Here is a 23737-nt window from a genome sequence, read left to right on the forward strand (position 1 = left end):
CTATGAAGACACTTAAAATAAATTTCCTGTGGTGGGAAACTATTTTGTGCAACTTTTTTGTACTTACAGTTTTGAGGGATAAGCCTCTTAAATTTCTCTAACTAGAAATATATGTTAAAAAAACAAAAACGATTTTAAATTTTTTTTGTAGTTTATTGCACTTTCTTGCAATTTATGTAGTTACTATGCACTTAATGCAGACATATTATTAAAATTTGGGCTATAACGGTTGTATTGATGTATGTCACACAGTGGAAAATTGTGTTTTTATATTTTGTTTTGGATTAGACTGTGTTGGTACATAGTGTCGATTTTATTTGCATGATTTTATTGTAATAGTGATATTGAATGTTTGTTTATTGATATTCCTATTGCATGATTTTATCCCCATATTTATAGTGTGTGTTTAGTGTTGATTGAACAATGTTGTTTGTTTTTTTTTTTGTTTTTTTTTTTTTTATTCCACTGTGGATTAAGCGGACAATTGTAGGCACCTGTGAGGTGGGGGCGTTCCCCGAGGTGGCCTATCAGCCGCCAAACTGACTTAAGGGAGATGGTGAGCGCAAAGACTGAAAGAGAGACACACGAAAAGTGAAGAGCTGGAAACAAAACGTGTGCAAGCCAGCTTATGAACAGAAGGACCTCCGGCCTGACTGTGGGGCGCCACGAGACATTCAGCGATCGGCCAGCATAACCCGGCGATCCAGTCCCGACGGACAGAATAGCGACCGTGGGAGGCGACGCGTGAAATCCACAGTAGGGCAGGGGTACGCCTCTGCCTGCATCTGTGAGTATCGCTTTCCCACTGTTGGGCGCTAGGAGTAGCTTTGCCGGGGAAGGGTAACAGCGGCTGCGCCGACAACGTTGCTGGCCCGTGTCTGTTGTTTCAGGGCGGAGCTACGAGGGAGGCCGTGCGCGGGTGTGGAGAGTGGCTGGACTGCACGATCGCGCATCGTCAGGTGGAGATAGGAGCCTCCTCCCTGGTCTTCTGCTGGCGAGATTCCCCATCCCAGAGAAGGAGTTCCTTTCCTGTCTCTTTTAGCTCAGGAGAATTTGCCCGCGTGTTGCTGGACTGTGAGAATTAGGACCCTGGGGGGAGTTTTTAGCATAGGGAAAAACATTCATTCAGCTTTGTGTTTTTAGTGTTTAAATCATTCCGGCCGGCCGGGTTTTTAGCGGGTTGCAAACACTATTTTTATTGTATACGGGGGTTTTAGCTTGTATTTGTAACTCTGGCTGTGGTTTTTTTTTTTTTTTTTATGGAAAATAAATGGTGTGTTTGAAGCCAGCTAAGTTTCTGTGCTCTGAGCGCTGACCCACTCACTCCCCTTTCTGCTTGTATGTATACAGACGTGGTGGTGAAGATTTAGGTCCACCAGTTTAGCGGCTACATGTATATCAACTTGAAATGCTCCCAAAAATGGCTCCACAGCATGTAAAAATATAATATAAGCTCTGGCGGACTTGGTTCTATGGTAGGTCTTAAAGGGTTAAGGTGTCGCGGATAAATACGACAAAATAAAACTAGTACCGGTACCGGGAAAAAAGCAGATTTATTTATAACACACGTGAAAAGACCCAGGAAAACAGAGTTAACGATAAAAACGATAACAAAATAACGCTGAAAACCGATAAAAACCCTGAAAACCATACATTTCACACCTGAGCCTCAACTCTCGCGGCCCGGCACCGGTCCGAGGCCCGGGGGTTGGGGACCGCTGCACTAGAGGGACAACAAAGACACAACCCCCAAAACAGGAAGTGTTTTACAGGTGGAGGACAGGTGGTTTTCACGAGTTTTGCATTTGGCTATGGTCAGTGTCACTGCTGGTAGTATGAGGCGATACCTGAAACCTGCAGAGTATGCACAGGTAGTCCATTTCATCCAGGATGTCTGTGTGGACCGAATGTGATGTGCCAGTTTTCAGCCATACCACCCTGAGCATCATCTCAGACGCTAAGCAGGGTCAGGCCTGGTTAGTACTTGAATGAGAGACCGCCTGGGAATACCAGGTGGTGTAAGCTTATGGGTGGCTGTAGAGCAGTCTGCAGGCATGCATTTACTCCAGAGATGGCAAATTTGTTTTCTTTAATGGCCACAGTGGAAAATAAGAACCACAAGAAGAGCCAGACACAATTTATATGACAAATGGCATGGTTTTATTTAATCAACAATGTATGCTCAAAATCTAAATGGGAAGAAGAATTTGGTATCAAGTATTAGATATCGCAACCACAGACATTCAAGAGGAAGAAGGTTTGCAGAATATCCATAAATGCTCCTACAATGCAAGACACTGATTCCATTTAAAGCTTTACATCGTATACACTTTTCAAGAGAAAGGAGAGACCTTCAGCGTATATTTTATGTAACCTACCTGCGAGAAATGCTCCCTAACTGAAGATATGTTGCCACAGTTTTGTTTTTTGTCCCAAGGTTAAAAAATATTGAGTCGACATCTTTGATTCAATGTCTCAAATTCTTCGGAAAGAAACTTATTCTCACTCGCTGGAAGAAGAGAGATGCACCCTCTTTAAAGCTCTGGCTTAATGACCTTGCAAATACATTACATGTGGAACAAATATGAGATACTCTTTCTGACAGACTCTCCTCTTTCAGTAAAATTTGAGCACCTCTACATTTCTGCAGCTATAACCATGTTATAGTTTTTTGGCTTCTCATTATGACAAACTAGCTGGGACTGGGGTTGTGGGCGCGTGGGAGGGTATTGTATCATATTAAGTCATGTTTTGTTATGCTATGTAATCTTAATGTACAAAATATACAAAATAACAGAGCTACTATCTGATTCTGTAAATTCCATTGTCATACAAATGTGAACTGCTCAATAAATATATCTTGAAAAGAACATTTATAACATTGAGTGAAACAAAAGTATGAAATCTCTAAACTTTGCACATATGTTCTGTTTCATAGAGCTGAACATGACAATTTGCGTTGAGTATGAAAGAAATGAAATTACATACAGATACAGCCTTTGGGTATGGAACTGGCTGCACATAAAAACAAAAGCTTTAATTTACAGCTCCAGCTCTCTCAGACTGGGCACAAAGAAATATAGCCTGTTGTTCTGCAGCTGCATGCCTCTTTTAGTTCAGCAGCTTCCAGGAAACTCTTCCAAGATGCCATATCTTTGCTGGTGTGTGGATTCATCAAACAACAATAAAAAAGTCTCTTGGCACACTGACACACAGGACTCTCCTTACACAAAGTATGAACAGGGCACACTTTCTGTTCAGAGCAGCTCGTATGTAGTTGGCTAAAATTATTGCGTAATGCGAGTAAGCTTGGTGATTTGGCCTGCTTTCGACTCATGGTTTACTAAGTTGTCTGGTGTTGGCTTAGTTGCTTATTACATGGTCTAAGTCAGCGGTCTCCAACCTTTTTTGCGCCACAGACCGGTTTATGCCCGACAATATTTTCATGGACCGGCCTTTATTAAGGTGTCGCGGATAAATACAGCAAAATAAAACTAGTACCGGTACCGAAAAAAAGCAGATTTATTCATAACACATGTGAAAAGACCCAGGAAAACAGAGTTAACGATAAAAACGATAACAAAATAACGCTGAAAACCGATAAAAACCCTGAAAACCAAACATTTCACACCTGAGCCTCAACTCTCGCGGCCCGGTACCGGTCCGAGGCCCGGGGGTTGGGGACCGCTGGTCTAAGTATTGCTATGTGATAGGCGTTTTTCTGGATCTCATTATCTCAGCTGATATTAAGCCTCATTAAGCCATAAAGTTTAGCTGCAGCTCTTAGTTTGATAAGGCTTATACTCTCAGTACTTACTGACATGCCTTACTGAGCCTTTCAGCTTAAAGGTACAGTCTGTAATTTGGGAGGTTATTTGGTAGAAAAAACCCAGTTTGCAGTTTGTGGAAGCTGATGTGCTCCCCCACTGCATTTCAATATAGTGGCTGGGGAGGACATCTGTATCCTGACTAATCGCATTTTATGTACGTGGCTAGAAAAAAACAGCACTGACAGAAATGTTAAGCTTATCCTTAAAAACTGAGAATGCATCAAGAAGATCCTGAGGTGAATCATCTCCAAAAGTTGATTCTGTTCATCTGGACGTAGCGTTTTCAGTGGGAGAAATGTTTCGTCACTCATCCAAGTGACTTCTTCAACCTCAGCTGACTGCAGGTTTTGCCAATCTTATAAACAGTACATTTGCATAATGACTGAAACCAGCCCACTGAAAGAACAATGGGCTGGGAGGTCAGTTCCTTCAACATGATTATGCAAATTCTCACGATCATTGATCAACAACCACTGACCAAAGACCACTGATCAATGGCCATAAGTGTCAGCTGAGACTGAAGAAGTCACTTGAATGAGTGACGAAGCGTTTCTCCCCCTGAAAACGCTACGTCCAGATGAACAGAATCATCTTTTGGAGATTTACTTACCTGGATGATTGAGAATGCATCAAGACATTTTAACCCACTTTGGCAAGGACTGCCTAAAGCTTGTACGTCAGTATGAGCAAACAGCATGTAAGAATGTGGATTGCAGAAACCACCTGAGATTCAGCCTCAGATGCAGACAATACAGGATTACTCCTAAAAGTCTGCAAATGAGCTCTTCAGTTAAAGGCTTCCGGGCAACAAAAATCCTCCAGAGGGCACAGCACCAGCTGCTTAATCTCACGAGGAGTGGATCTGACAAAGACTTACGATTCTTCTAGATGAAAGTACTCTTAAAAAGGTGTTTGATTTCACTGAGAAGGCTCGTCTAGCACAGCACAAAAAGTCTAAAACCAGGCAACAAAGGAAGTTTGACTTACTTGTTGTACGTCAGGAACCACAGCAAAATACAGAGAGTGTCCTCAATGGCCAGAAGAGAGAAGGATGCGACACCGAGGATGTGAACAAGTGGGTGAAGAATTTGTCTGACAGACAGCTCACCCAAACAGAGAAAAACATCCTTGCTAAAGGGCTGAATTTTGCTGTCACGCCAAGACAAATCCCGCTAGTGGAACTGATCACAGCCACAGAAACAGCAATTTGAAACAACAATATTGCAGAAGTGGAAGCAGAGCAACTACGGACAAAGGTTTTGGCCTGTCTCAGCAATGCAAAGCCCCCAGCATCCAACATCATGGAGAAGAGGAAGACACTCACATCACTTAGTAATAACAACAACATTATCATCCTTCCGACAGACAAGGGTGGGTGCACAGTATTGCTAAACCAGAAAGACTATCATGAGAAAATGTTGTCACTGCTCAGTGATGAAAATACTGAAACAATACCCAGGAAGTGGTTACAGGAAGAGGGTGATATATTGTCTGAAACAGTTAGAACGAGACAATGCTATTGACCGGACCTCGTACCACAGGCTATACCCAGGGGAATCTACACCAAGTCTGTATGGTTTACTGAAGATACATAAACATGAAAGTACATGAAAATACATCAAACACCCTGGATTTCATTGAGAAAGTGAGAGATGTCATTATGGAGGCAAATGAAACAATTGTTTCGTACGCCGTTACATCTCTCTTCACTTGCATCCCAGTCACAGAAGTGTTGGAGGTAGTTTGTAAGAGATTACAGGATGACCCCATCCTCAGCAACAGGACCACTCTCAGCATCGACTAAGTGTGTTTGCTTGTGGAACTGTGTCTTCGTTCAACCTACTTCACAAACAGGGGTCAGTACTACAGGCAGAAACATGGGTGTGCCCCAGTTTCACCCATCGTGGCCAATTTGTACATGGAAGAAGTGGAAAAAAGGGTTCTGTTGTCCTACCCTGGAAAATCACCAAGTCACTGGTTCAGGTATGTGGATGACACCTGGGTGAAAATCAAATCTCACGACGTACCACAATTCACGGATCACATTAACTCGGTGGATCAACACATCAAATTCACCAGGGAGGATATGAAAAGTGGCAGGTTAGCCTTTTTAGACTGTGAGATTTCCATCAGTAATGGGGGACATCTAAAAGTTGATGTGTACTGGAAACCTACGCATACGGATCAGTATTTAAGGTCTGACTCTCATCATCCACTGGAGCATAAACTGGGTGTCATCAGGACGCTACAACATAGAGCGAACACCATCCCCACAGACACAGCGGCCAGGGAAGCAGAAGAACAGCACATCAAGAAGGCCCTGAGTAAATGTGGTTATCCCAGCTGGACTTTTGTCAAAGCTGGGAAGGCTCCAAAAGAAAGCTCCAGCCGATCCAGGAGAGAAGGACCAGCGCTGACTAAGCGAAAACCTGTAGTGATCCCGTACGTGTCAGGAGTATCGGAACAGTTGAGACGCATTTTTTCCAAACACCGCATCTCAGTGGCTGTTAAACCCCAAAACACGTTGCGCCAAAAATTGGTCCACCCCAAGGATCGGGTCCCTCGACACAAACAGAGTAACATAGTGTACGCTGGTAAGTGCCAGGAGGATTGCCAGGATTCATACATCAGGGAAACCAAACAACCTCTGGATGGCGAAGCGGATGGCACAACACAGAAGAGCTACCTCCTCAGGCCAGGACTCTGCAGTCTATTTACACCTACAGGCCAGTCGACACTCTTTCAGTGATGAGGATGTAACATCCTGGACAGGGAGGAACGCTGGTTTGAGCGCAGAAAAACTCTGCGGAAGTTAAAAGCACAGTTAAATATAAAATTAAAGAGAATGAAAGATGTCCTGTTAATTATTAGATCATGTATCCAGGATTAATCCTGCAAGTTTAGCTTGGTGATAATTCACTTATGCTCAATTGTAAGCATAACTTTGAGTTGAGCATTGTGTTATCTGAGACTGATCAAATGTGATCCAGAAGCAGACGCTGAAGCAAAAAAGAATAATTGCAGAGCATCATGCTTTTCTTCTACTACCCCCCCCCCCCCCCCCCCAAATCTCCCTGTCTTATTATTTCCTATCCATTTTTTTTTGCTCTCTTCTCCTGTCCTTTGTTCTTGTTCTGTATTTATCTTTTATCCCACTCTCTCTACTCTCACACTCTTCTCCTCTACCCTCCCTTCTACTCCATCATCCTCCTCTCCACTCATCTTCTTCCTCCTCCTGCTCATTGTGATCTCCCTGGACTTCCATACAGTTCCAGCAGAGGTCCAGCCAAAGTAAAGGGGAGTGTGGCCTCAGAGCTTCATAAATCGAGCCCGTAATCAGCATGTACCGGCCATAATGAGCACAAGATAGTAAAAATATGTCTATTATCTCCCAGCATGAGGCGGTGAGGGGGTAGACACTTTGGATACACACTTTGTTGAAGCTCTTCCAATGGCATAAATAGCTGTCTTTAGAAGGAAGCATGGACAAACACACACACACACACATACAGAGTGTACTTTAAGGGCTCTCACTGGCCTGTACATGGAGTTGTTCCATCGAGTGTAGGCGTTCTGATGCAGTGTATGTATTACTTTAAGTACACCTAAGATAAAACCACCATCAGAAGAGATGGGACACCATCTAAACTCACACATAATAAATGAACAGAATCCAATAAAATTATTTTAGCCCCATCTGTCCATACTTAAGAGAAAATATTGTAAAACCAAAAAATCTAATTATGAGTTTGACGCTCATTCTGATATTGATAACAGCAACACATTTTTAAAATGGTCAGACAGAGATGGCAAAAAACAAGACAGCAGTTGGAACATCTCACCTTTTTTAATAATAATGTAGCAAACAATCTGTGGACACCATCATCTACAGCACGTAGTCTAAAAAAGAATCAAATTACAGAGGCAATTTCTTGTACACACTGCAAAAGGCCCAAAGCCAGGGATGAATGGACTGAAGAGATGTAGGAAAACTGTCCTCTGGGCTAACCAGCTACACTCTGAGTTCATCTTTGGAAATAATGGGCATGTCCTTCGGGCTAGAGGGGAGAAAGACCACCCAGCTCGTTGCCAGGGCACAGTTCAAAGCCTATGGTTTTATGGGGGTTATTAGTGCATATGGTTCTGGTAACTTGCTCATCTGTGAAGGCCTCAATAATAATGAAATGCTGTTTTTTCAGGGAAGGCCTTGCTTATTTCTGAGGGATAATGCCAAATAGTCTTCTGCACATATTACAATTTTTTATTTTTTATTTTTTAAACTACAGCAAGTTATTTACTACATGTCCAAACATTTACAGGGTGTTGGTGAAAGAAAGGGTGGCAAACTGGTACATTTCCCCTTAACTTTTGTGAAGAACTTCTCTCAAGATATTTATGGACAGGCAAGCCTAGAACACAACACCTCCATCACGGTGGAGTAACAACAACTAGAACAGACTGCATTTAGGAAACTTTAGAAGTTATGAACCGGTCACCGCAGATGGCCGCCCCTCCCTGAGCCTGGTTCTGTCGGAGAATTCTTATTGTTAAAAGGGAGTTTTTCCTCCCCACTGTCGCCAATGTGCTTGCTTATAGGGGGTTATGTGATTGTTGGGTTTTTCTCTGCATGTATTATTGTGGGGTATACCTTACAGTATAAAGTGCCTTGAGGCAACTGTTGTTGTGATTTGGCGCTGTATAAATAAAATTGAATTGAATTGAATGAAGCAGTGGTTAAAATATAAATTCTGAAATAGATGACATTTAAGTGCAAGCACTGATATATGTTGTTGGGTCACTTTGGATGTGGTCAGTGGAAGTGAAAATCCTGAAAGTAGTTGAAGAAGTTCAGGTGGAAATGACATTGTGGAGGTCTTGGTTCAACTCACTGGGTTGAGCCACAGGTTGTAAGGCTAATGCGGAGGCTCACTTGCTGTGTGTCTTCCCCTGGTCTTCCTTTGAGCTCGCGCTCTTCTTTCTATTATCCTGCACCAATAAAGGCTAAAAACTTTAGCCTTTATTTATTTTTTACAAAAAAATTAAATAAACTACATCATGCATCAAACAAGTTAACAGTGGGTTTAAAAAAAAAAAACTTATAAAATTAGACTTTTGACATTTTCAGAGCTGTGGTCCATGTCCTTTAAAGAGAAAAGGAAGTGTTGATGTCGGTTGATAGAAAAACTTTCCTACAACAGCATGAGCATGTCATTATTCACTGTTTCCAGGCTAACTTAAATAAAACATTTCAAGGGTTTGAGTTTGTTTTTTGACTTTTTTGCACACTCACAGACTCACGTTGTTGTTGCTTTACCAAATAGTCCAGCTTGCCCCTCTATAACCTCTGATGTAGTAGTCAGAATGCGGCAGCTCCAAATTAGTCATCGCTACACATGGGAAATCGAGGAGACCCCCCCCCCCCCCAGCCAGCCCCAGACAGATTTATAGAAGTAGCCTTGAACGTTGGGCTGTTGCTTGTGGAGCTGAGCCCATTTTGTTCAAGGGGGAGACGCTTCCAGTTAGTCTTGTCTCCCATCTGTACTACACCCGACAAACATATCCACGTGACTTACTGGTTCAGGTTCTTATTTTTAAAATGACATCGTGATCATTCAGCACAAATATGAGTCAGTGAAATATGACTTGAGTGGGAAAAAAGTGGGGAGTGTTTTTATCTCAAAGCGTTGTTCAATCACAGCACACTAATGTCAGGGGAGGTTGTTTTTTTTAATGGGAGAATGTCTTTGGATATCATACGATTGGGTTTTAGTCAGAAATAAAGTTATTATAATTGCACACACAGAGTATATGATGCTGAATCTCCAGAGTAAAAGATCCAAAACGTCCATAAACGATTCTGAAATTTCACCTTCCTTTTTTTAGCTGCATTTGTTTTGTTTTGTTTTTTCTGGGGGGGGGGGGGGGGGGGGTTCAAGGCGCAAACAGATATACAACATCTGCTTCTCTCTTACCAAACGTCTTTTTTTAACTGTGTGATGACCCCAGTGCACTTGTCACTGCTTACAACAGACTGGAATGATTTAGTTTGAAGTAAGTCCAGCTGTGCATGAACCTGAACAGATCACCAGTTGCTAAAGTCTCCAAATAGGAGCTTCCCAGAAACAACTTATTTATATTTGAAACTGTAATTGGTAGTTGTCACATTTCGTCACATGAACAGAGGACTGTTGGATTTGTCTTTGCAGTATTGTACAACTGTGTCGATCAGACTGTGGGTGGGCCTCACTGGTGGGGCAGCTGGATAGGGGTGGGGAGAAATAAAAGTGAATTCATGTGATTTTTGTAGCAAAAACATATAATAAATAGAACTTTATTTCACTTCTATTCAACCTGGATCCTTTTCCATCGTTACTGTTTACTGCAGTCTTAAGAACTCTTAAAACTTAAAAGTTGAGGGATGGAAGGTCGGTGAACAAGCTGCTGGTGGGGGTCTGGTGGCACTCTGGACATTTTGAGTGATATTCACTTTACTGCTCAGTAACTCTACAGGCTCAAAAACACCACAGAGCTATTCTGGAGTGATTTCTGATAATTACAATCGCTGTGTTTTTATGTTACAAGGAGATCATCTGGGGTAGGTCGAGCATGGATGGGATGAGTTGTATAGGAGGTCTTACGCTACACATTATTGAACCTGCGTGAACCGTTAAGAGTCGCTGCTGTCCTAGTGCAAGTAAACGGTTACATTCTGTGGCACTGCTGTAATGAACACTCAGTGATCAGACCCCCCCCCCCCACGCACACACACACATTCAAATAATAAAGTAGGAAAACCTCACAAACGTAGACTTTATTTTTTTTAAAAAGAAAAAAAAAAAAGCAAACAGGTGACTCTTCCTTGCAGGGAGAATATGATTTTTTTCCCACAAACACATTTTATTTTCTGTTTAAGACACATGACCACATTTAATTTAAAAGAAAGAAATCCAACACCAGAAAGTAAAAACTTAGCTGCAGGTTCATTAAAGTTCATTTAACTTCCGCATTTAGATTAAAAAAAGTAATTTGACAAAAACATCATTGTTTATATGTAACATAAAAATGTCTGCCTTGCTCGTCTTTAAGCCCACGTCAGCAGCGGTGCACCACATCCTTTGAAATTTGCCCATCTCTGCACATGAGTGTCTTTTGATGTCTCCTTTGCTACCAATAGCTGGTTACGATTAAAGATATAAAACAGCATAAAACAGGCTTTCACTCATCGTCTCCTTCTAAGGTAGGGCTCAGTGGGTGTGTCCTGTCCTGTCCAGGTGGAGTCATCTGACTGGCTGACAGCAGCTCTCCCACACTCCCACAGTAGAGCAGAGAACGCATGGGCCATTTCTGAGAAGAGACACACATTTATCCAGAGTCATGCTGGACGTCTGATCACAGGCTTAATCTAAGAACAGCTACACATTCTGAAATTCTGTACATTCTATATTTGAAACAGCTCATTACACTCAATGTGTGAACAAGCCACACTTGTTCAGTCTTACGGAGACAAACGTTAACATTTAACATGCTAACTGATGCCTGGAGATTCTGAGGTATAGCTCTTACTTCGTGGTACTGTGTTAACAAACACCTGAATTTTTTAACAAGCGCTAAAGGTGCATCTAGGAACTGCAGAGAATCCTGTGAAAACCTCTTTTACTCGACTGTAGCTAAAAGTATTTTGCGCAGGCACAGTGAACAGATTATTGACTAGTGATGGCCAATTAGCAAGTCTTCAAGTTGTATAATATATGTGATTAAGACAATAATGGGCATAGCATGGAAGGCAGTGAGCTGTCACTTTCTAACCTTAACAGGATGCAGGTATCCACCCGGCCTTGAGGCCGTGTGCTCCGTTAGCATCCCTCCTTGGTCTAGGGTCTCTGTCAGGTGAGCTATGTAGTTAGTAGCCAGAACCAGAACATCCAACTTTGAGAGCTTGGTGTCAGGTGGGACTGAAGGTAGAGCTGCCTGCAAAGAAGGGAGAAGCTGCTGTGACAGCCTCTTTTTCAGCCGTCACCAAAGACGGGCGTACAGCAGAACTACTGAGAGTGCAGTGTAACGTAACAGCTCTGAGGCAAGTGTGTGTGTTTTGTACCTGCAGAGTGTGAAAGGCCTGCCGCAGGTTGCGTACTCTGCTCCTCTCTCGGGCTGCGTTTTCCGGGGAGTGCTGAGCCCTCAGCGCCCTGTTCAGGACCGCGGACCCACAACCAGAACCGGGGTTTGACCTGGACCCGCACACTGATTGTACCTGCTGCAAAGAGCACGCCGAGAACCTGACATTTCTGCAGACTGATTATCAAGTATTACTAAAAGAAACAAAAGCGTTCTGATTTTGTGACTGCATTATTGCTGCTCTGACAGTGTACAAAACACTGCTGCTCTCTCTTTAAGTTCTGCATTAATGGAGAAGAAAACAGGTCAACCTGCAGGACAGACCCAAGCAGTCACAAATATTTCATCAGCACACATCCACACATGATCGCTGCCGCTCGCATGTAAGTCAACAAGGTTACACAGTGACTACTTTGTTTGTTCTCCAAGCGCCCTTCTCTAATTGTCTGGGTTTCTCTGCGTTTCCATGTCACTACGGTTAATACAAACTGATTGAACCAGACCTCAGAAGAGGGAAGCTCCTCCACACATTGCATGAGGCTGTGCCACAGCTGAGAAAAATACTGACTATATTTGGCTACTTTAAATAAACACATATTTTAGATGTTCTCATGAAATTCTTCATATCATGCAAGAAAGGTTTTGCACTCTCCCACCAGCTGCTGGAAGTGATCAATCACTGCATTGCATAATTTGTCTGCAAAATCAGGGTCATGTTTGAATTTGAGAAGAGGAAAAAAAAACCTGGAGCATTATTTCAAACTCACCCACTTCTTGGACTCCCGACTGCTGCGTACGCTCAGCTTGTGTCCATGCGGGGAGGCTGGGCTCTGGGACGAAAGAGGCTGCCGGCTCTGCGGCTCGGCTGCACAACCAGAAACCAGCCGGTGGTTTTCTGCAACCAACATGAGACCTTCCAGAGGATTTGCTGCCATGAGTGCTGCCAAAGTGCTGCAGTAGATTCCCTTCAAGTCTCGAGAAATTAAATTACATTCAGTGTGTTTTCATTGGACGGATGAAGCTTTATTTTCCAGTGCTGGAGATTGCTATGAGAGATACTTTCTTTTCCTAGGTACTTTGCTGGACCCAAAAGAAAACAGAATCTGAGGTCATCCCTTCATCTAGTGTGAGCACATTTTTGAAGTCAAATCTGGATATGAGATGTGACTAGTTAAGTGAAGAACAGCAGAAATGCTCATCTGATCTCATGAAGTTATTAATGAGATGATTTCCCGCTGCGGGCAGCTCCAAGCTCCTCTGGAGAGTTCATGAGACTTCTGTGGGACACCAGTTCCACCCAGACCCTTAAACAAGGGCTGCTTCTCTGCGAATCACCATCCACCCAGAGACATCCTCCCAAGTCTGACCGTCTCTGTCTCTATCCCTCTCTCACTCTGGCTTTCCGTGAATCTCTGCTCGTTTCCTTATCGGGTGAGGTAATGTGGGGAACTTCATGTGGTCCTTATCTCAGCCGCCCGGTCATCCTGATCCTCCCATGGCTGCTTGGTTGCCAAGAGTTCCAGGCAGGCAGGCAGTCAGGCCTGGGGGAGTATTGCTCTGGGAGGGTGTCCTGAGCCAGGGCACTGTGGGGGCCTTGGGAACCTCAAAGCTGTGCTAACAGCTGGAAACAGAATTCTGGGGCAGCGCGACATGGGATGTAACGGAGCAGTGAGAAATACATTTATGGCCTTGGAGTACTTTTGACTTGAACAGTCATGAATCTGATTTTGTGGCAAGCTAATGCTGTACATCACACCAGCAAGTGTTTAGGATTAGCAAGGTAGTCAGAGCTGTCAAATCCAAAATCTTGGGCAACCCTAGTAGTGAGGCTCAGCTTCCTATTCCATGTAAGAAACGGAGAACTGAGCCTGAAATCAAAATCTGCCTTCGAGGCTTTTTGCTCAAAGGTTTTATTCTCACAGAGAAGCACGTGACACGCAGCAAAGGTCACCCAAGCTGGTTAGCAAGAACAGACACAGCAGGCATGTGGAGCATTTCAGCCCTCGTCTGGATTACTGAAACTCAGAACTGGATAAGCTTTTTAATAATGCAAAGCTGGACAAGCACATCTGCATAACTCACTTATTAGATCCCACAAACACAAAAGACTGTTTAAGAAAGCGGATTACATAATCTGATCATTTTACATTAGAAAATGATGTGAATGGAAATGAAAAGTTAGAAAGCTTTCTGCTGAAACTCACTCAAGCTGGTGAATACAGGCCTCAGACAAACACACTATAACTACGATAAAACGTTTCAATACAAAGAAATATACTGAACACACAAACTCATGCACAGAGGCTGGAGGAACACCTTTTGGCAGCACAGAAAGATTAAAATATTTTCTGAAGAGGTCAGAGTGACTTGTGAAAAAAAAAACATTCCACTAGAGCCAAAGACATTTGGACTTGGGTTGCTTACTGAAGAACACAATTATAATTACAACAAACAATGAAGCTCAGTGTTAGCCAAAAAGCACGGATTTGGAATAAAACAAAACAATCTGGGCTACTTGTTTTCCCATTGTTGACAACTAAATATATAATTTAGTCTGATATCTGGAGGTATCAGACTTTTGAGTTTGTTTGCAAACTGTTAAATATTTAATCCCAGGTTGCAGTTTTCAGGCTTCACATCTTAACCAAAGACCACCTTGAATAACAACTTTTTAAAGGCCCTCCAACTTGTTAAATAATAAAATCTTATGCACAATTACAATAAAGTTAATTTTGGACAAAGTGGTAATGTAACCAACACTCCCATTAGCTACCATTTCCAACCACAACTTGAATTATCACACGTCCAGACTGTGTAGACATGTGGGACATTTTAAACATTGTCTGAATTACAGAATCCTAGAACTGCAAAATGAGCTGCAGACTGGGAGCCAGTTTGGGTCTGTGGCTTTCGTACATTTCTACACAGAAGAAACTTCAGAAACGTGCAAACACACAGTAAAGTTTACACATACTTCTCAGAATGAGTCTTTAGCAGTGGAGCTGTGTCAGAGAGTCAAAAACTGAAACTGAAATACAGAAATTTAAAGCAGCGTCAGTTTTATTGGGTTTAAAATGCAGCCAGAGGTCAGTCTGGTGATTTTGGAAAGGCAACATACACAAAATTGCAACTTACTGTTCTGAATTTGACATCTTTATTGACTTTTAAAGGCAACAGCAGATATACAAGGAAACTCTTAAAGAGACATCAGGAGCTCTGATTGTGATTTAACTCGTTTTGCAGCACTGTCACTATATTGTTAGGCCTCGAATGAGGAATTTCTAGTCATGATAGTAAAATATATATTTTAAATTAACTTGCACCAACATCAAGGTGGGGTAAACTGCCGCCAATCAAAAGCTAACTGACACAAGATGTAAATCTGATGCACGTTACAGACCCTGGCAAGTAACTCCAAGGCAGTAAAGGATCATCTGCGTAAGAAGTTGTGGAATGTCGCAACAGACGTCTGACTTCAAAGGTTTTCAACTTCCAAGTTAGTTTTAAATGACTCTGAAAAAAAAAAATTAAAACATAACCTGAAGCTTTAAGGCAATCAAGTGTTATTATTGTTGTGGCTTAAGTGCAGAGGTTTCGTGCTATCAGTCAGAGGAATGCCTGGCACCTTGTTTATGCTGTCAACACAATCCCACCATGTGCCCCCTAACCTCCCATCTGCAGCTGCTTAGAAACTGTTCTAACAACTACGAGGCTGAGAAATGCTGTAAGGAAGTTAGAAACTAGTGAACGGACCCCTGGATTCATGGAGTGGGAAGTTGCAGAAAGACGCTTTTCTTTCCAAGCTCCTTAGACTACGATGACCTGGACGACTGAGACATCACAGACATTAAAGATGGATCCAACCACTGTCACATCACCCACTACTTTGTAGCTATTTTAAACCTTGACTTCAACCTCGCAACTATTGCCATCTTGGTGTTTTTAAACCAGACATCATGGGGCAGGGTAAATCTGACTGAGAAACTGAGAGACTCTGCACAATCATTATTGCAGCTGTGCGATTTTACCTTGTTTTGTTACCTACTTTACTCCAAGTAGATCAAAGAGAATGCAAAGATGCTATCATTTTATATTTAACAAGACATGAAACCTTCAGTTGACACCAAAAGCCTATCAGTAAAGTTTTTACTGAGTGCATGTATCAAGTGACAAGCTGTGCGGTTTTTCCATAGACTTCTATACAACCAGGATCATTTCTTTAATCAGATTTGCCACCCCCTGCTGGCCTTTAGCAAGAATGCAGGTTTAAGCTCTAGTTTTCACCAGAGACTACATCCAACTTTTCCATAAATTTCATAAAAATAAACTGCAAGTTTAAGAATGAAAGGTGTAGCCTTAAATTCTAAACAGTAGATTGAAAACAAGCTGTGATTTTCATAGTAACCCAACCTCTCAACAAATTTTCAATTTCAGCCACCACTCATTATTTCACCATTAACACTGTATATGACTTTATCATAGTGTCACTTAGAGAGCTATCCTATCTTACAGAATCCACTTCAGATAAGAAATACAAAGCTTAGACTCTGATTCTAGATGAACTATGTCCACTTACTGCTCAGAACTTTGTCCCAGCTGATGTCTATTCATACTTCTGTATTTGTCAGTCCACCCTCTACTCTTTCACCTTCCCTTCCACAATCTTTGTGAACTTCTGGATGTCCTCTGCCATCAGCTGGGGCTCTTCCATAGCAGCAAAATGACCACCGCGGTCCATGGGAGTAAAGGTCACAAGTTTACGGTACTTCTGTTTGACCCACAGCCTGGGCGTGTGCATCAACTCGTTGGGGAAGCAGGCGAAACCCGTGGGGACATAGACTGGTATCCTGGGAGGAGACGGTGACAGTTGTGAATCAGCATTAGATTTTACTAAACAAGTCATTCTGAATATTTCAAAATTAGGTTTTTAAATGACAAAGTTGGGTGGCACAGAGCTGTTAAAGACTGTTAACAACAAACACCTTTCAACCAATAAGATGTTGCTGATGTGCTTTATGGGAATTTGGCATTTGTTCTCACTTACTTTGCATGTGGAGCATCAAGACCTTGGCCAAAGTTTTCCTTGTAGAACCTCATGGAGGAGATAATGCAGCCAGAGGTCCAATAGATCATGACGTTTGTCAGCAGGTCATCTAGAGAGAACTTCCTGCAACACATGACCCCACTGATATAAGACTACTGACAACTGAAAAACTAAGGAAACAAGCCTATTTCAGAATAGACAGCACTGCTAATACGCATGCTACTACTCAAGTTCACAACTTCTTATAACCTTCAATCCAATTTTATTTATACAGCACCAAATCACAACACCAGTCGCCTCAAGGTGCTTTATTTTGTAAGGTAGACCCTACAATAATACATACAGAGAAAACGCCAACAATCAGACGACCCCCTATGAGCAAGCACTTTGGCAACAGTGGGAAGGAAAAGCTCCCTTTTAACAGGAAGAAAACTCCAGCACAACCAGGCTCAGGTGAGGGGCAACCATCTGCTCCCACCAGTTGGGGTGGGGTTCCACTAATATTAGTGGGACATATTCTAATATTCTGCTGTATTCACCGTGTGAGTCCTCCGTCATCCAGGTTCCTGAAGTCATGGCTCGTCCATGTGGAGAACTTCTCCAGAATGTAGGCAGCTAGACCCACTGGAGAGTCATTCAGCCCTCGACCTCAAGGGTCAGAAAGTAAAATATAATTCAATGTACACAAAATATTTTAGGAATCTTGAGCAAATAAAATAATTTGAAGGGAGATTAGAAGTATATTAAGTAAAGGAAAATGCAACCAAGCTCCCCAGTCAGACTTGAACTGGGTTATGCTGCTTGAAACCATCTTCTCCAAGTTCTTACCCACAGTGTCAGGCTTGGTGGCCTGGATATGCATGTAGCCAGTCTCTTTGATGGATTCTACCACCAGTTTCTCCATGCAGGGAAATAATCGCTGAATATCAAAGTCAGTGAAGCCAAACAGCTTAGGGAAGTGCCGGCCAAGCATCATGGACAAAGCCATGGACAGCCCTGGCTTGGAGGGCGGGGCAAAGTTCAAATGCAAGCCTTTGACAGTTCTGGGGGCGAAGCAAAAAAAAAAACAACAAAAAACTGCTTACAAAAAAGATGTCCAGAAATACAAAAATGTTTGCATGCCTCACAGAGGTCTACTGTTCTTTGAACAAGTATACTACAGAAAACTATCGCCATGCTCAGAATTTGGTGTAATATTTCTCAATAAGACGTCATTTATACCCAGTACATTTGGTGTAGCTCTTGTATCACATACTTGGGTTCCAGCTGAGCCATGTTGGTGGTGACCAACCAGCCCCAGTCTCCAGCGTGAGTGTAGTACTGCTGGAAACCCAGACGCTTCATCAGTTTGTGGAAGATACGAGCCGCGCATACCGAATCAAAACCTGTTCACATGGAGGCAGAGTTAGAAAACGCAGCATTCTTGCATTTCCTTCACACTGACTTTACTAACGGTGAATTCCAACATTTATTTTAGTGCTGCTAACCACTGACCATCCTGTTTTCTCTACCAGCTGGCTCACTGGCCAGGTCTCTCTGATCTAATCGTGATAACTGATATGAATCAGCTGAGAGGATCTCATCCTTACAGTCAGACCAACTGCAACATTTAACATCTGGAGCTCAGCTGTGAGCTAAAGGGCAACTCCAATCTAGCTGTGCAAGAGGTTCATGAGGCACTACACTAAAATTGGCGAGTACTGCTGCCACCATCTGCAGTCCAACCACTACAGTTGAGAGACACAGTGGAGAAGCAGCTAATTATGTTGCTCATTTATAAAAAGTGCATGTGTGCACATATGAAAAAGTGCCTGATTTCTGATTTCTTATTTTTTCACTCTGCGACCTCTCCAGGGTCTGGGATAGGAAGATGATGAAGGTCCCTTCTTTCTTACTTAGCTTATTAGGGTCAACCTGGATTTACGCTGTTTTGTGTATTTAATGTCCTTTGTACACTTTGTGACTGCTTAGGGTTTACCAATTAACAAAAATACTACCCTGCACCCAACTTGTATTAACAAGTTGGGTGCAGGGTAGTTTTTTTATTTCCCCTTCAACAAATATGGTTATTTTAAAGTCTTTGACCATGATAAAAGACTCTAGTCATACTGTTACAACAGTGATGATGGGATGTGGCCAAAGTAAAGAAATCCCAGGCTCACCTTTCTTATGTGGTGCTTCAGAGAAGCCATACCCTGGAATGGAGGGACACACCACCTCAAACACGAGGTTGTGTGGGTTTGACAGGTCTGTGAGCAGAGGGATCAATCCATAGAACTCATAGAAGGAGCCAGGCCAGCCATGGACCATAATCAGTGGAACAGCACTCGTCCCTTCTGGCACCTTTTTGGGTTTCACATGCAGGTAATGGATATCAATGCCTGGACAGATTTTTAACAGGTTAGAGACAACCAACAGTATTCTTCTTCATGAATGTGGCAGCTTAGTCTCACCCTCAATCTTGGTTTTGAAGTGAGGGTACTGGTTGAGCTTGTCGACCTGCTTCCTCCAGTCAAACTCATTTCTCCAGTAAGACACCACCTTCTGCAGGTACTGCGAGTTGAAGCCATAATTAAACTGGCTGTCCTCCAGTGAGGGAAAAGGACGAGTCAGATCAATCCTCCTGTAGAGGTCCTGACAAGAAATAAGAGAAGATGTACAAGTCTATTTGTGCGAGGTGGAATTTCTCAGCAGCAAATGCACCATCTATCCTGTGTGACCAACTGAGAGGAAAACTAACCTCCAGCTCTTGATCGCTGGTGGTTACCCTGAAGGAGCGGATAGTGTCGTCCTCCCCAGCATCACGGGGTGCTCCAGAACCCCACCAGCCATCCTCTGTTGTTAGGACCTGATTCTTACTCCTCTGAACCAGGAAGTAGATCAGTCCACCAATCACCAGAGCAAGTAGGACCTCTGTGAACATGATGAGAGTCTGCAAGAATGAATGACAGACAGGACAGAGGAAAAAAATGAAACAACATCTACACCCAGGCATCATTTAAGGTAGTAGCCATGAATCTGTCATCTATAGACTGTACTATGCTGTACCTGTATTTTGTCACTTTGTCCAAAAATAGATAATTCTTTTTTAAAAAGAAGTAGTTTGCATCCATCCACGTTAAAAATGTGATCAATTTACTACTGCACAACCCCCTTACTCTTATTTTGAATTGAATTAAATTGATATACCTTTATTAGTCCCACAAGGGGAAATTTCATAAGGCTGCCGACCTATTGCATGCAATGGCGGCACCATCTTACCCTCCAACCATACATACATTACACAAAACATCACATGGGAAAGACAGGTCAGAGAGGTATAACAATGGAAAATGCACCACATGAGGAAAGATAAGGAGAAAAAAATAACTCCCCCCAGACTGAGCTCCAACAGGGAGATCAGTTTGAGAACAGAAAAAAAAAAACACCTCTGCACAAAGCACATGAAAAAACTCTTAATACACCAAAGAAACACATGACAAGCAACAGGGGTGGGTAAAGGGTGCAGCATCAGAAGGGAATAAGTGTCGAAGGCGTTTGGAAAGGGAGGGGGGATGAGTGTGTGCATATCAGTGTATATGTATGTGTGTGCATGTCCAGAGTTCAGCTGAGACAGTGTCCTTCGCCCTGCTAGGCTAAGTAAACAGTCTTCCAGCCAACCCAGGTGGCCTTGCATGGAATGGGAAGGAACAGACTCAACACAGTCGTTATCAGGGAAAGTTCAGTCACTGCTGAATTAGTCCAAATCCTGAACTTTGGTTCATAAGGATTACCTGCACCAATGCTGACCCCATTATTGACAACTTTGGCCGGGTTCATTATCAGAATCAGAATCGTGTTTATTGGCCAAGTATATGTGCAGACACATACAGGGAATTTGGTTCCGGTAGATGGTGGCTCTCAAGCACAGCAATGTAAATCACACACACACACACACACACACACACACACACACACACACACACACACACGTGTCTATATATACACATTACACATACATACACAAAGCTGTGTAAACAAACTATAAATAACGAATCTAACTTACATACATAAAATACAGAAATGAATGAGGTGGAATGAATACTACAAAATGTACATAAGGTGCAGTTGCAGTCTGGCAGTGGGAGCAGTGTGACAGGTCAACTGTTAAGAAGGGAGATGGTGAGGGGAAAGAAACTGTTCCTGTGTCGGGTGGTCCTGGTCTGCAGGCTTCTGTACCGTCTGCCCGTTTCCTGGTTCTTGAGAGGTACAGATCCTGGATGGAGGGCAGGGGGGTGCCGATGATCCTTTCTGCTGCCCTTACAGTCCGCTGCAGTCTGCTCCTGTTCTGTTTAGTGGCTGCACCATACCAGACTGTGATGGAGGAGCACAGGACAGACTCAATGACTGCAGTGTAGAACTGGATCAACAGCTCCTGTGGGAGACTGTACTTCCCCAGTTGTCTCAGGAAGTACATCCTCTGCTTGTGCTGTTGTTGTTTTTGGTGTTGATGTGTACAGCTGGCAGCAGGAGGGCTGCAGCCATTGAATGTAGGCTACTGTTACAGCAACCGTGTGGACAGCGCGCGGCTAGGGGTGAGCAGGAGGCTGGCGCGCCAGCGGGACCTGCCTAGCTGGAGACAGAGGTCGAGGTGCGCGGGGGTCCTGCCACGCCTGCTGCGGCGCCGCTGCTGCTTGTCATGGGTGGTCATCAGGTCAGCTCCGGGGCTTCCGCTGGAGGCGCGGGCGACCGCCAGAGTGGACACTTCCCCGTCGCTGGGCTGGGGCATGGGGCGCCGATGGTCCGGGCCAATTCCCTCGCCTGCTCGCGGGGTGAGGTGAAGTGGGCGAGGAGGGTATGTGGCAGGGCATGTTCTGCGATGCTGCTGCAGGTTTGGTGGTGGTGATGTGTACGGCTGCTAGCGGGAGAGCTGAAGCCGTTGAATGTACTGTTACAACAACCGTGTGATTATTGTAAGAATAAATGATGCTGCGAAGCATGAAAATGCCATCGGGTCTGCCGTAGTGGCGATCTTTTTTTTTTAAATCTTAAGTGCACGCAAACCAGTAAACAAATTAAAACAAATACTGTTGTTAAACTAATACAAAAATTACAATTAAAATTCTCAACAACAAAAACAAAAAATATAATTAATATGTAAACAACTTAACAACCCCCAAAGTGTCTAAGTCACATCACGTGTCAGTGCAACACCGAAACATAAGAGTGGGGGAGAGGGAGCAAAGTGTGCCTGCTCTCCGCTGACACAGGAGCGGTGAGTCCAGCGACCTGGTTGTTTAGTTTTTGCCGAAAGCACAGCGTTGTAAGTGAGCAGAACTCAAAGTAAAGAATCGATATCACCAGGCTAGTATCGATCCGATACCAATGCCGACTTGGGATCGATACTATCGATATTTGGATCGATCCGCCCACCACTACCGGACACATCAGTGGCAGCTAACACGGGCCAGACTGCAATCCACTGGTGGAAAAGTCTGGACTGAGACCCTGTTTGCGTGTGTATTCATTCAAAGAGGATACACTGTATAAAGTTCAGCATCCCTGGTGGCTGTTAGCCCTTTTAGTCAAATGAAATAGGTCTGTTTTCTCGAACAAACTGCCCCATTCACACGAACACTGCAGCCAGAAATGCATCTGCCGCTCTAGATCCATCCAAAAACGCTACAGTGTGGTCAAGCTACGAACACAGATTAATGACTATTTTTTAATATTTTTAAAAATAGATAAACAAAATAAATGATACAACTTGTTTATATATGATATTTGATATTTTGCTCACAGGTATTATCATAAAGCTATAAGTCACTAACAAAAACTGACGACACAGTGGGAGCTTTCCCACGCACTATTTATGTCAAAGTTAATCTCGTCGAGCTCTTTACTGGAGGTATGCGAGGTGGCCGTACCTTTTAGGTTGTTGGTCGCTTCTTCTTCTGCTCATAAAATCAAAACAATTCAGCAGTCAGGAAAAGTAACATAGCTCTTCGCAGTTTTACTATTAAAGGTCCGGTCCAGAAGGCTGCTCGCTGCTGGCGGCGCTTTTCTGCTCCACTGCGAAACCAGCGTTTTTTCCCCGCCCTTGTATCCCTGAACTGAACCAGAGCTGAACGCAGCAACAGCACGAAGCGGGAGCAGGCAAGAACTGACTTTTGTCCTAGAAACCAAATGCATGTGGGGATATCAGGAAGGGATCATGGGAGTTGTAGTATTTTATGGGGAAAATGTTTTTAAATTGGTTGGGAAATAAAAAGCAGGGGGAAATGGAATCCGGGGTTATGATAGTCAACTGAAACAATGTTCCCACTTTGCTGCACAACAGGAATAATTCGTGCTTTCAAAACTGAAATTAAATGACATTTTAATTCCATTCAAGGCAATTCTTGTCTGTGATCAGGACAGTGGAGCCTTCCGGTGTCTCAATATAACAAGTTCTAGGGCTCTCATCTTTTCTCATCTCTTCCCCAGAAGATGGCAGGCATGAGGGGGCAGGGAGCTTGGATTAAATGGGAGAATCCAATAAAATGAAGGCTCACGGTTTGTTAGTTTTTGTTTTTTTGCCCTTTATCACCGTTCCTCTTCCCCGCTGTTTTTCCTTTCTCCCTTTTCTTTCCCTCAGTCATGTCTGTCCTGTGAGTAGCAAGTGAAAATAAAATAAAAAATTAAAACAAAGGTGAATCAAATAGACCAATACGGCAAGGCTGGGATGGTCCATTTGGTAAAGTAAATCCGTTGGGAATCTTTCTTTGCCTTT

General features: G+C 43.1%; 2 protein-coding genes across 3 annotated transcripts; both read right to left on the minus strand.

The window, feature by feature from the left end:
• Nucleotides 1-10626: 10626 nt before the first annotated feature.
• On the minus strand, nt 10627-14728 carry tcf23 (transcription factor 23). Of its 2 annotated transcripts, none has more exons than XM_082505193.1 (4): nt 12710-14728; nt 11926-12078; nt 11637-11798; nt 10627-11174 (listed from the first exon to the last, which is right to left on the minus strand). In XM_082505193.1, exons 1-4 carry the CDS (start codon nt 12875-12877, stop codon nt 11046-11048), a joined length of 612 nt encoding a protein of 203 aa, XP_082361319.1. In that variant the 5' UTR covers nt 12878-14728; the 3' UTR covers nt 10627-11045. The 2 variants fall into 2 exon arrangements, with proteins under 2 accessions (XP_082361319.1, XP_082361318.1); XM_082505192.1 differs by having other exon boundaries at nt 11926-12081; nt 12710-14722.
• A 248-nt stretch (nt 14729-14976) lies between these two features.
• Nucleotides 14977-23133, minus strand: ephx1 (epoxide hydrolase 1, microsomal (xenobiotic)). The gene is made up of 9 exons (XM_082505191.1): nt 22893-23133; nt 19727-19918; nt 19440-19620; nt 19149-19367; nt 18242-18371; nt 17815-18029; nt 17526-17634; nt 16987-17109; nt 14977-16789 (listed from the first exon to the last, which is right to left on the minus strand). Exons 2-9 carry the CDS (start codon nt 19907-19909, stop codon nt 16579-16581), a joined length of 1371 nt encoding a protein of 456 aa, XP_082361317.1. The 5' UTR covers nt 19910-19918; nt 22893-23133; the 3' UTR covers nt 14977-16578.
• Nucleotides 23134-23737: the final 604 nt, after the last annotated feature.

Source organism: Aulonocara stuartgranti (genome assembly GCF_965226115.1).
Source record: "Aulonocara stuartgranti genome assembly, chromosome: 15".
In the NCBI taxonomy this organism is placed as follows: domain Eukaryota; kingdom Metazoa; phylum Chordata; class Actinopteri; order Cichliformes; family Cichlidae; genus Aulonocara; species Aulonocara stuartgranti.

Bases quoted from the DNA above. Each gene is read 5' to 3' on its own strand.
- tcf23 (XM_082505192.1), bottom strand. From the start codon at position 12,877: ATGGCAGCAAATCCTCTGGAAGGTCTCATGTTGGTTGCAGAAAACCAC. The intron at 12,082-12,709 runs GTGAGTTTGAAA...TGCTCTTTGCAG, and splicing joins GTCGGGAGTCCAAGAAGTGG to CAGGTACAATCAGTGTGCGG. The intron at 11,175-11,636 runs GTTAGAAAGTGA...GTCTCTTCTCAG, and splicing joins GATACCTGCATCCTGTTAAG to AAATGGCCCATGCGTTCTCT.
- ephx1 (XM_082505191.1), bottom strand. From the start codon at position 19,909: ATGTTCACAGAGGTCCTACTTGCTCTGGTGATTGGTGGACTGATCTAC. The intron at 19,368-19,439 runs GTGAGACTAAGC...AAATCTGTCCAG, and splicing joins CTTCAAAACCAAGATTGAGG to GCATTGATATCCATTACCTG. The intron at 17,110-17,525 runs GTGAATACAGCA...CATGTGTTGCAG, and splicing joins GATGACGGAGGACTCACACG to GAAGTTCTCTCTAGATGACC.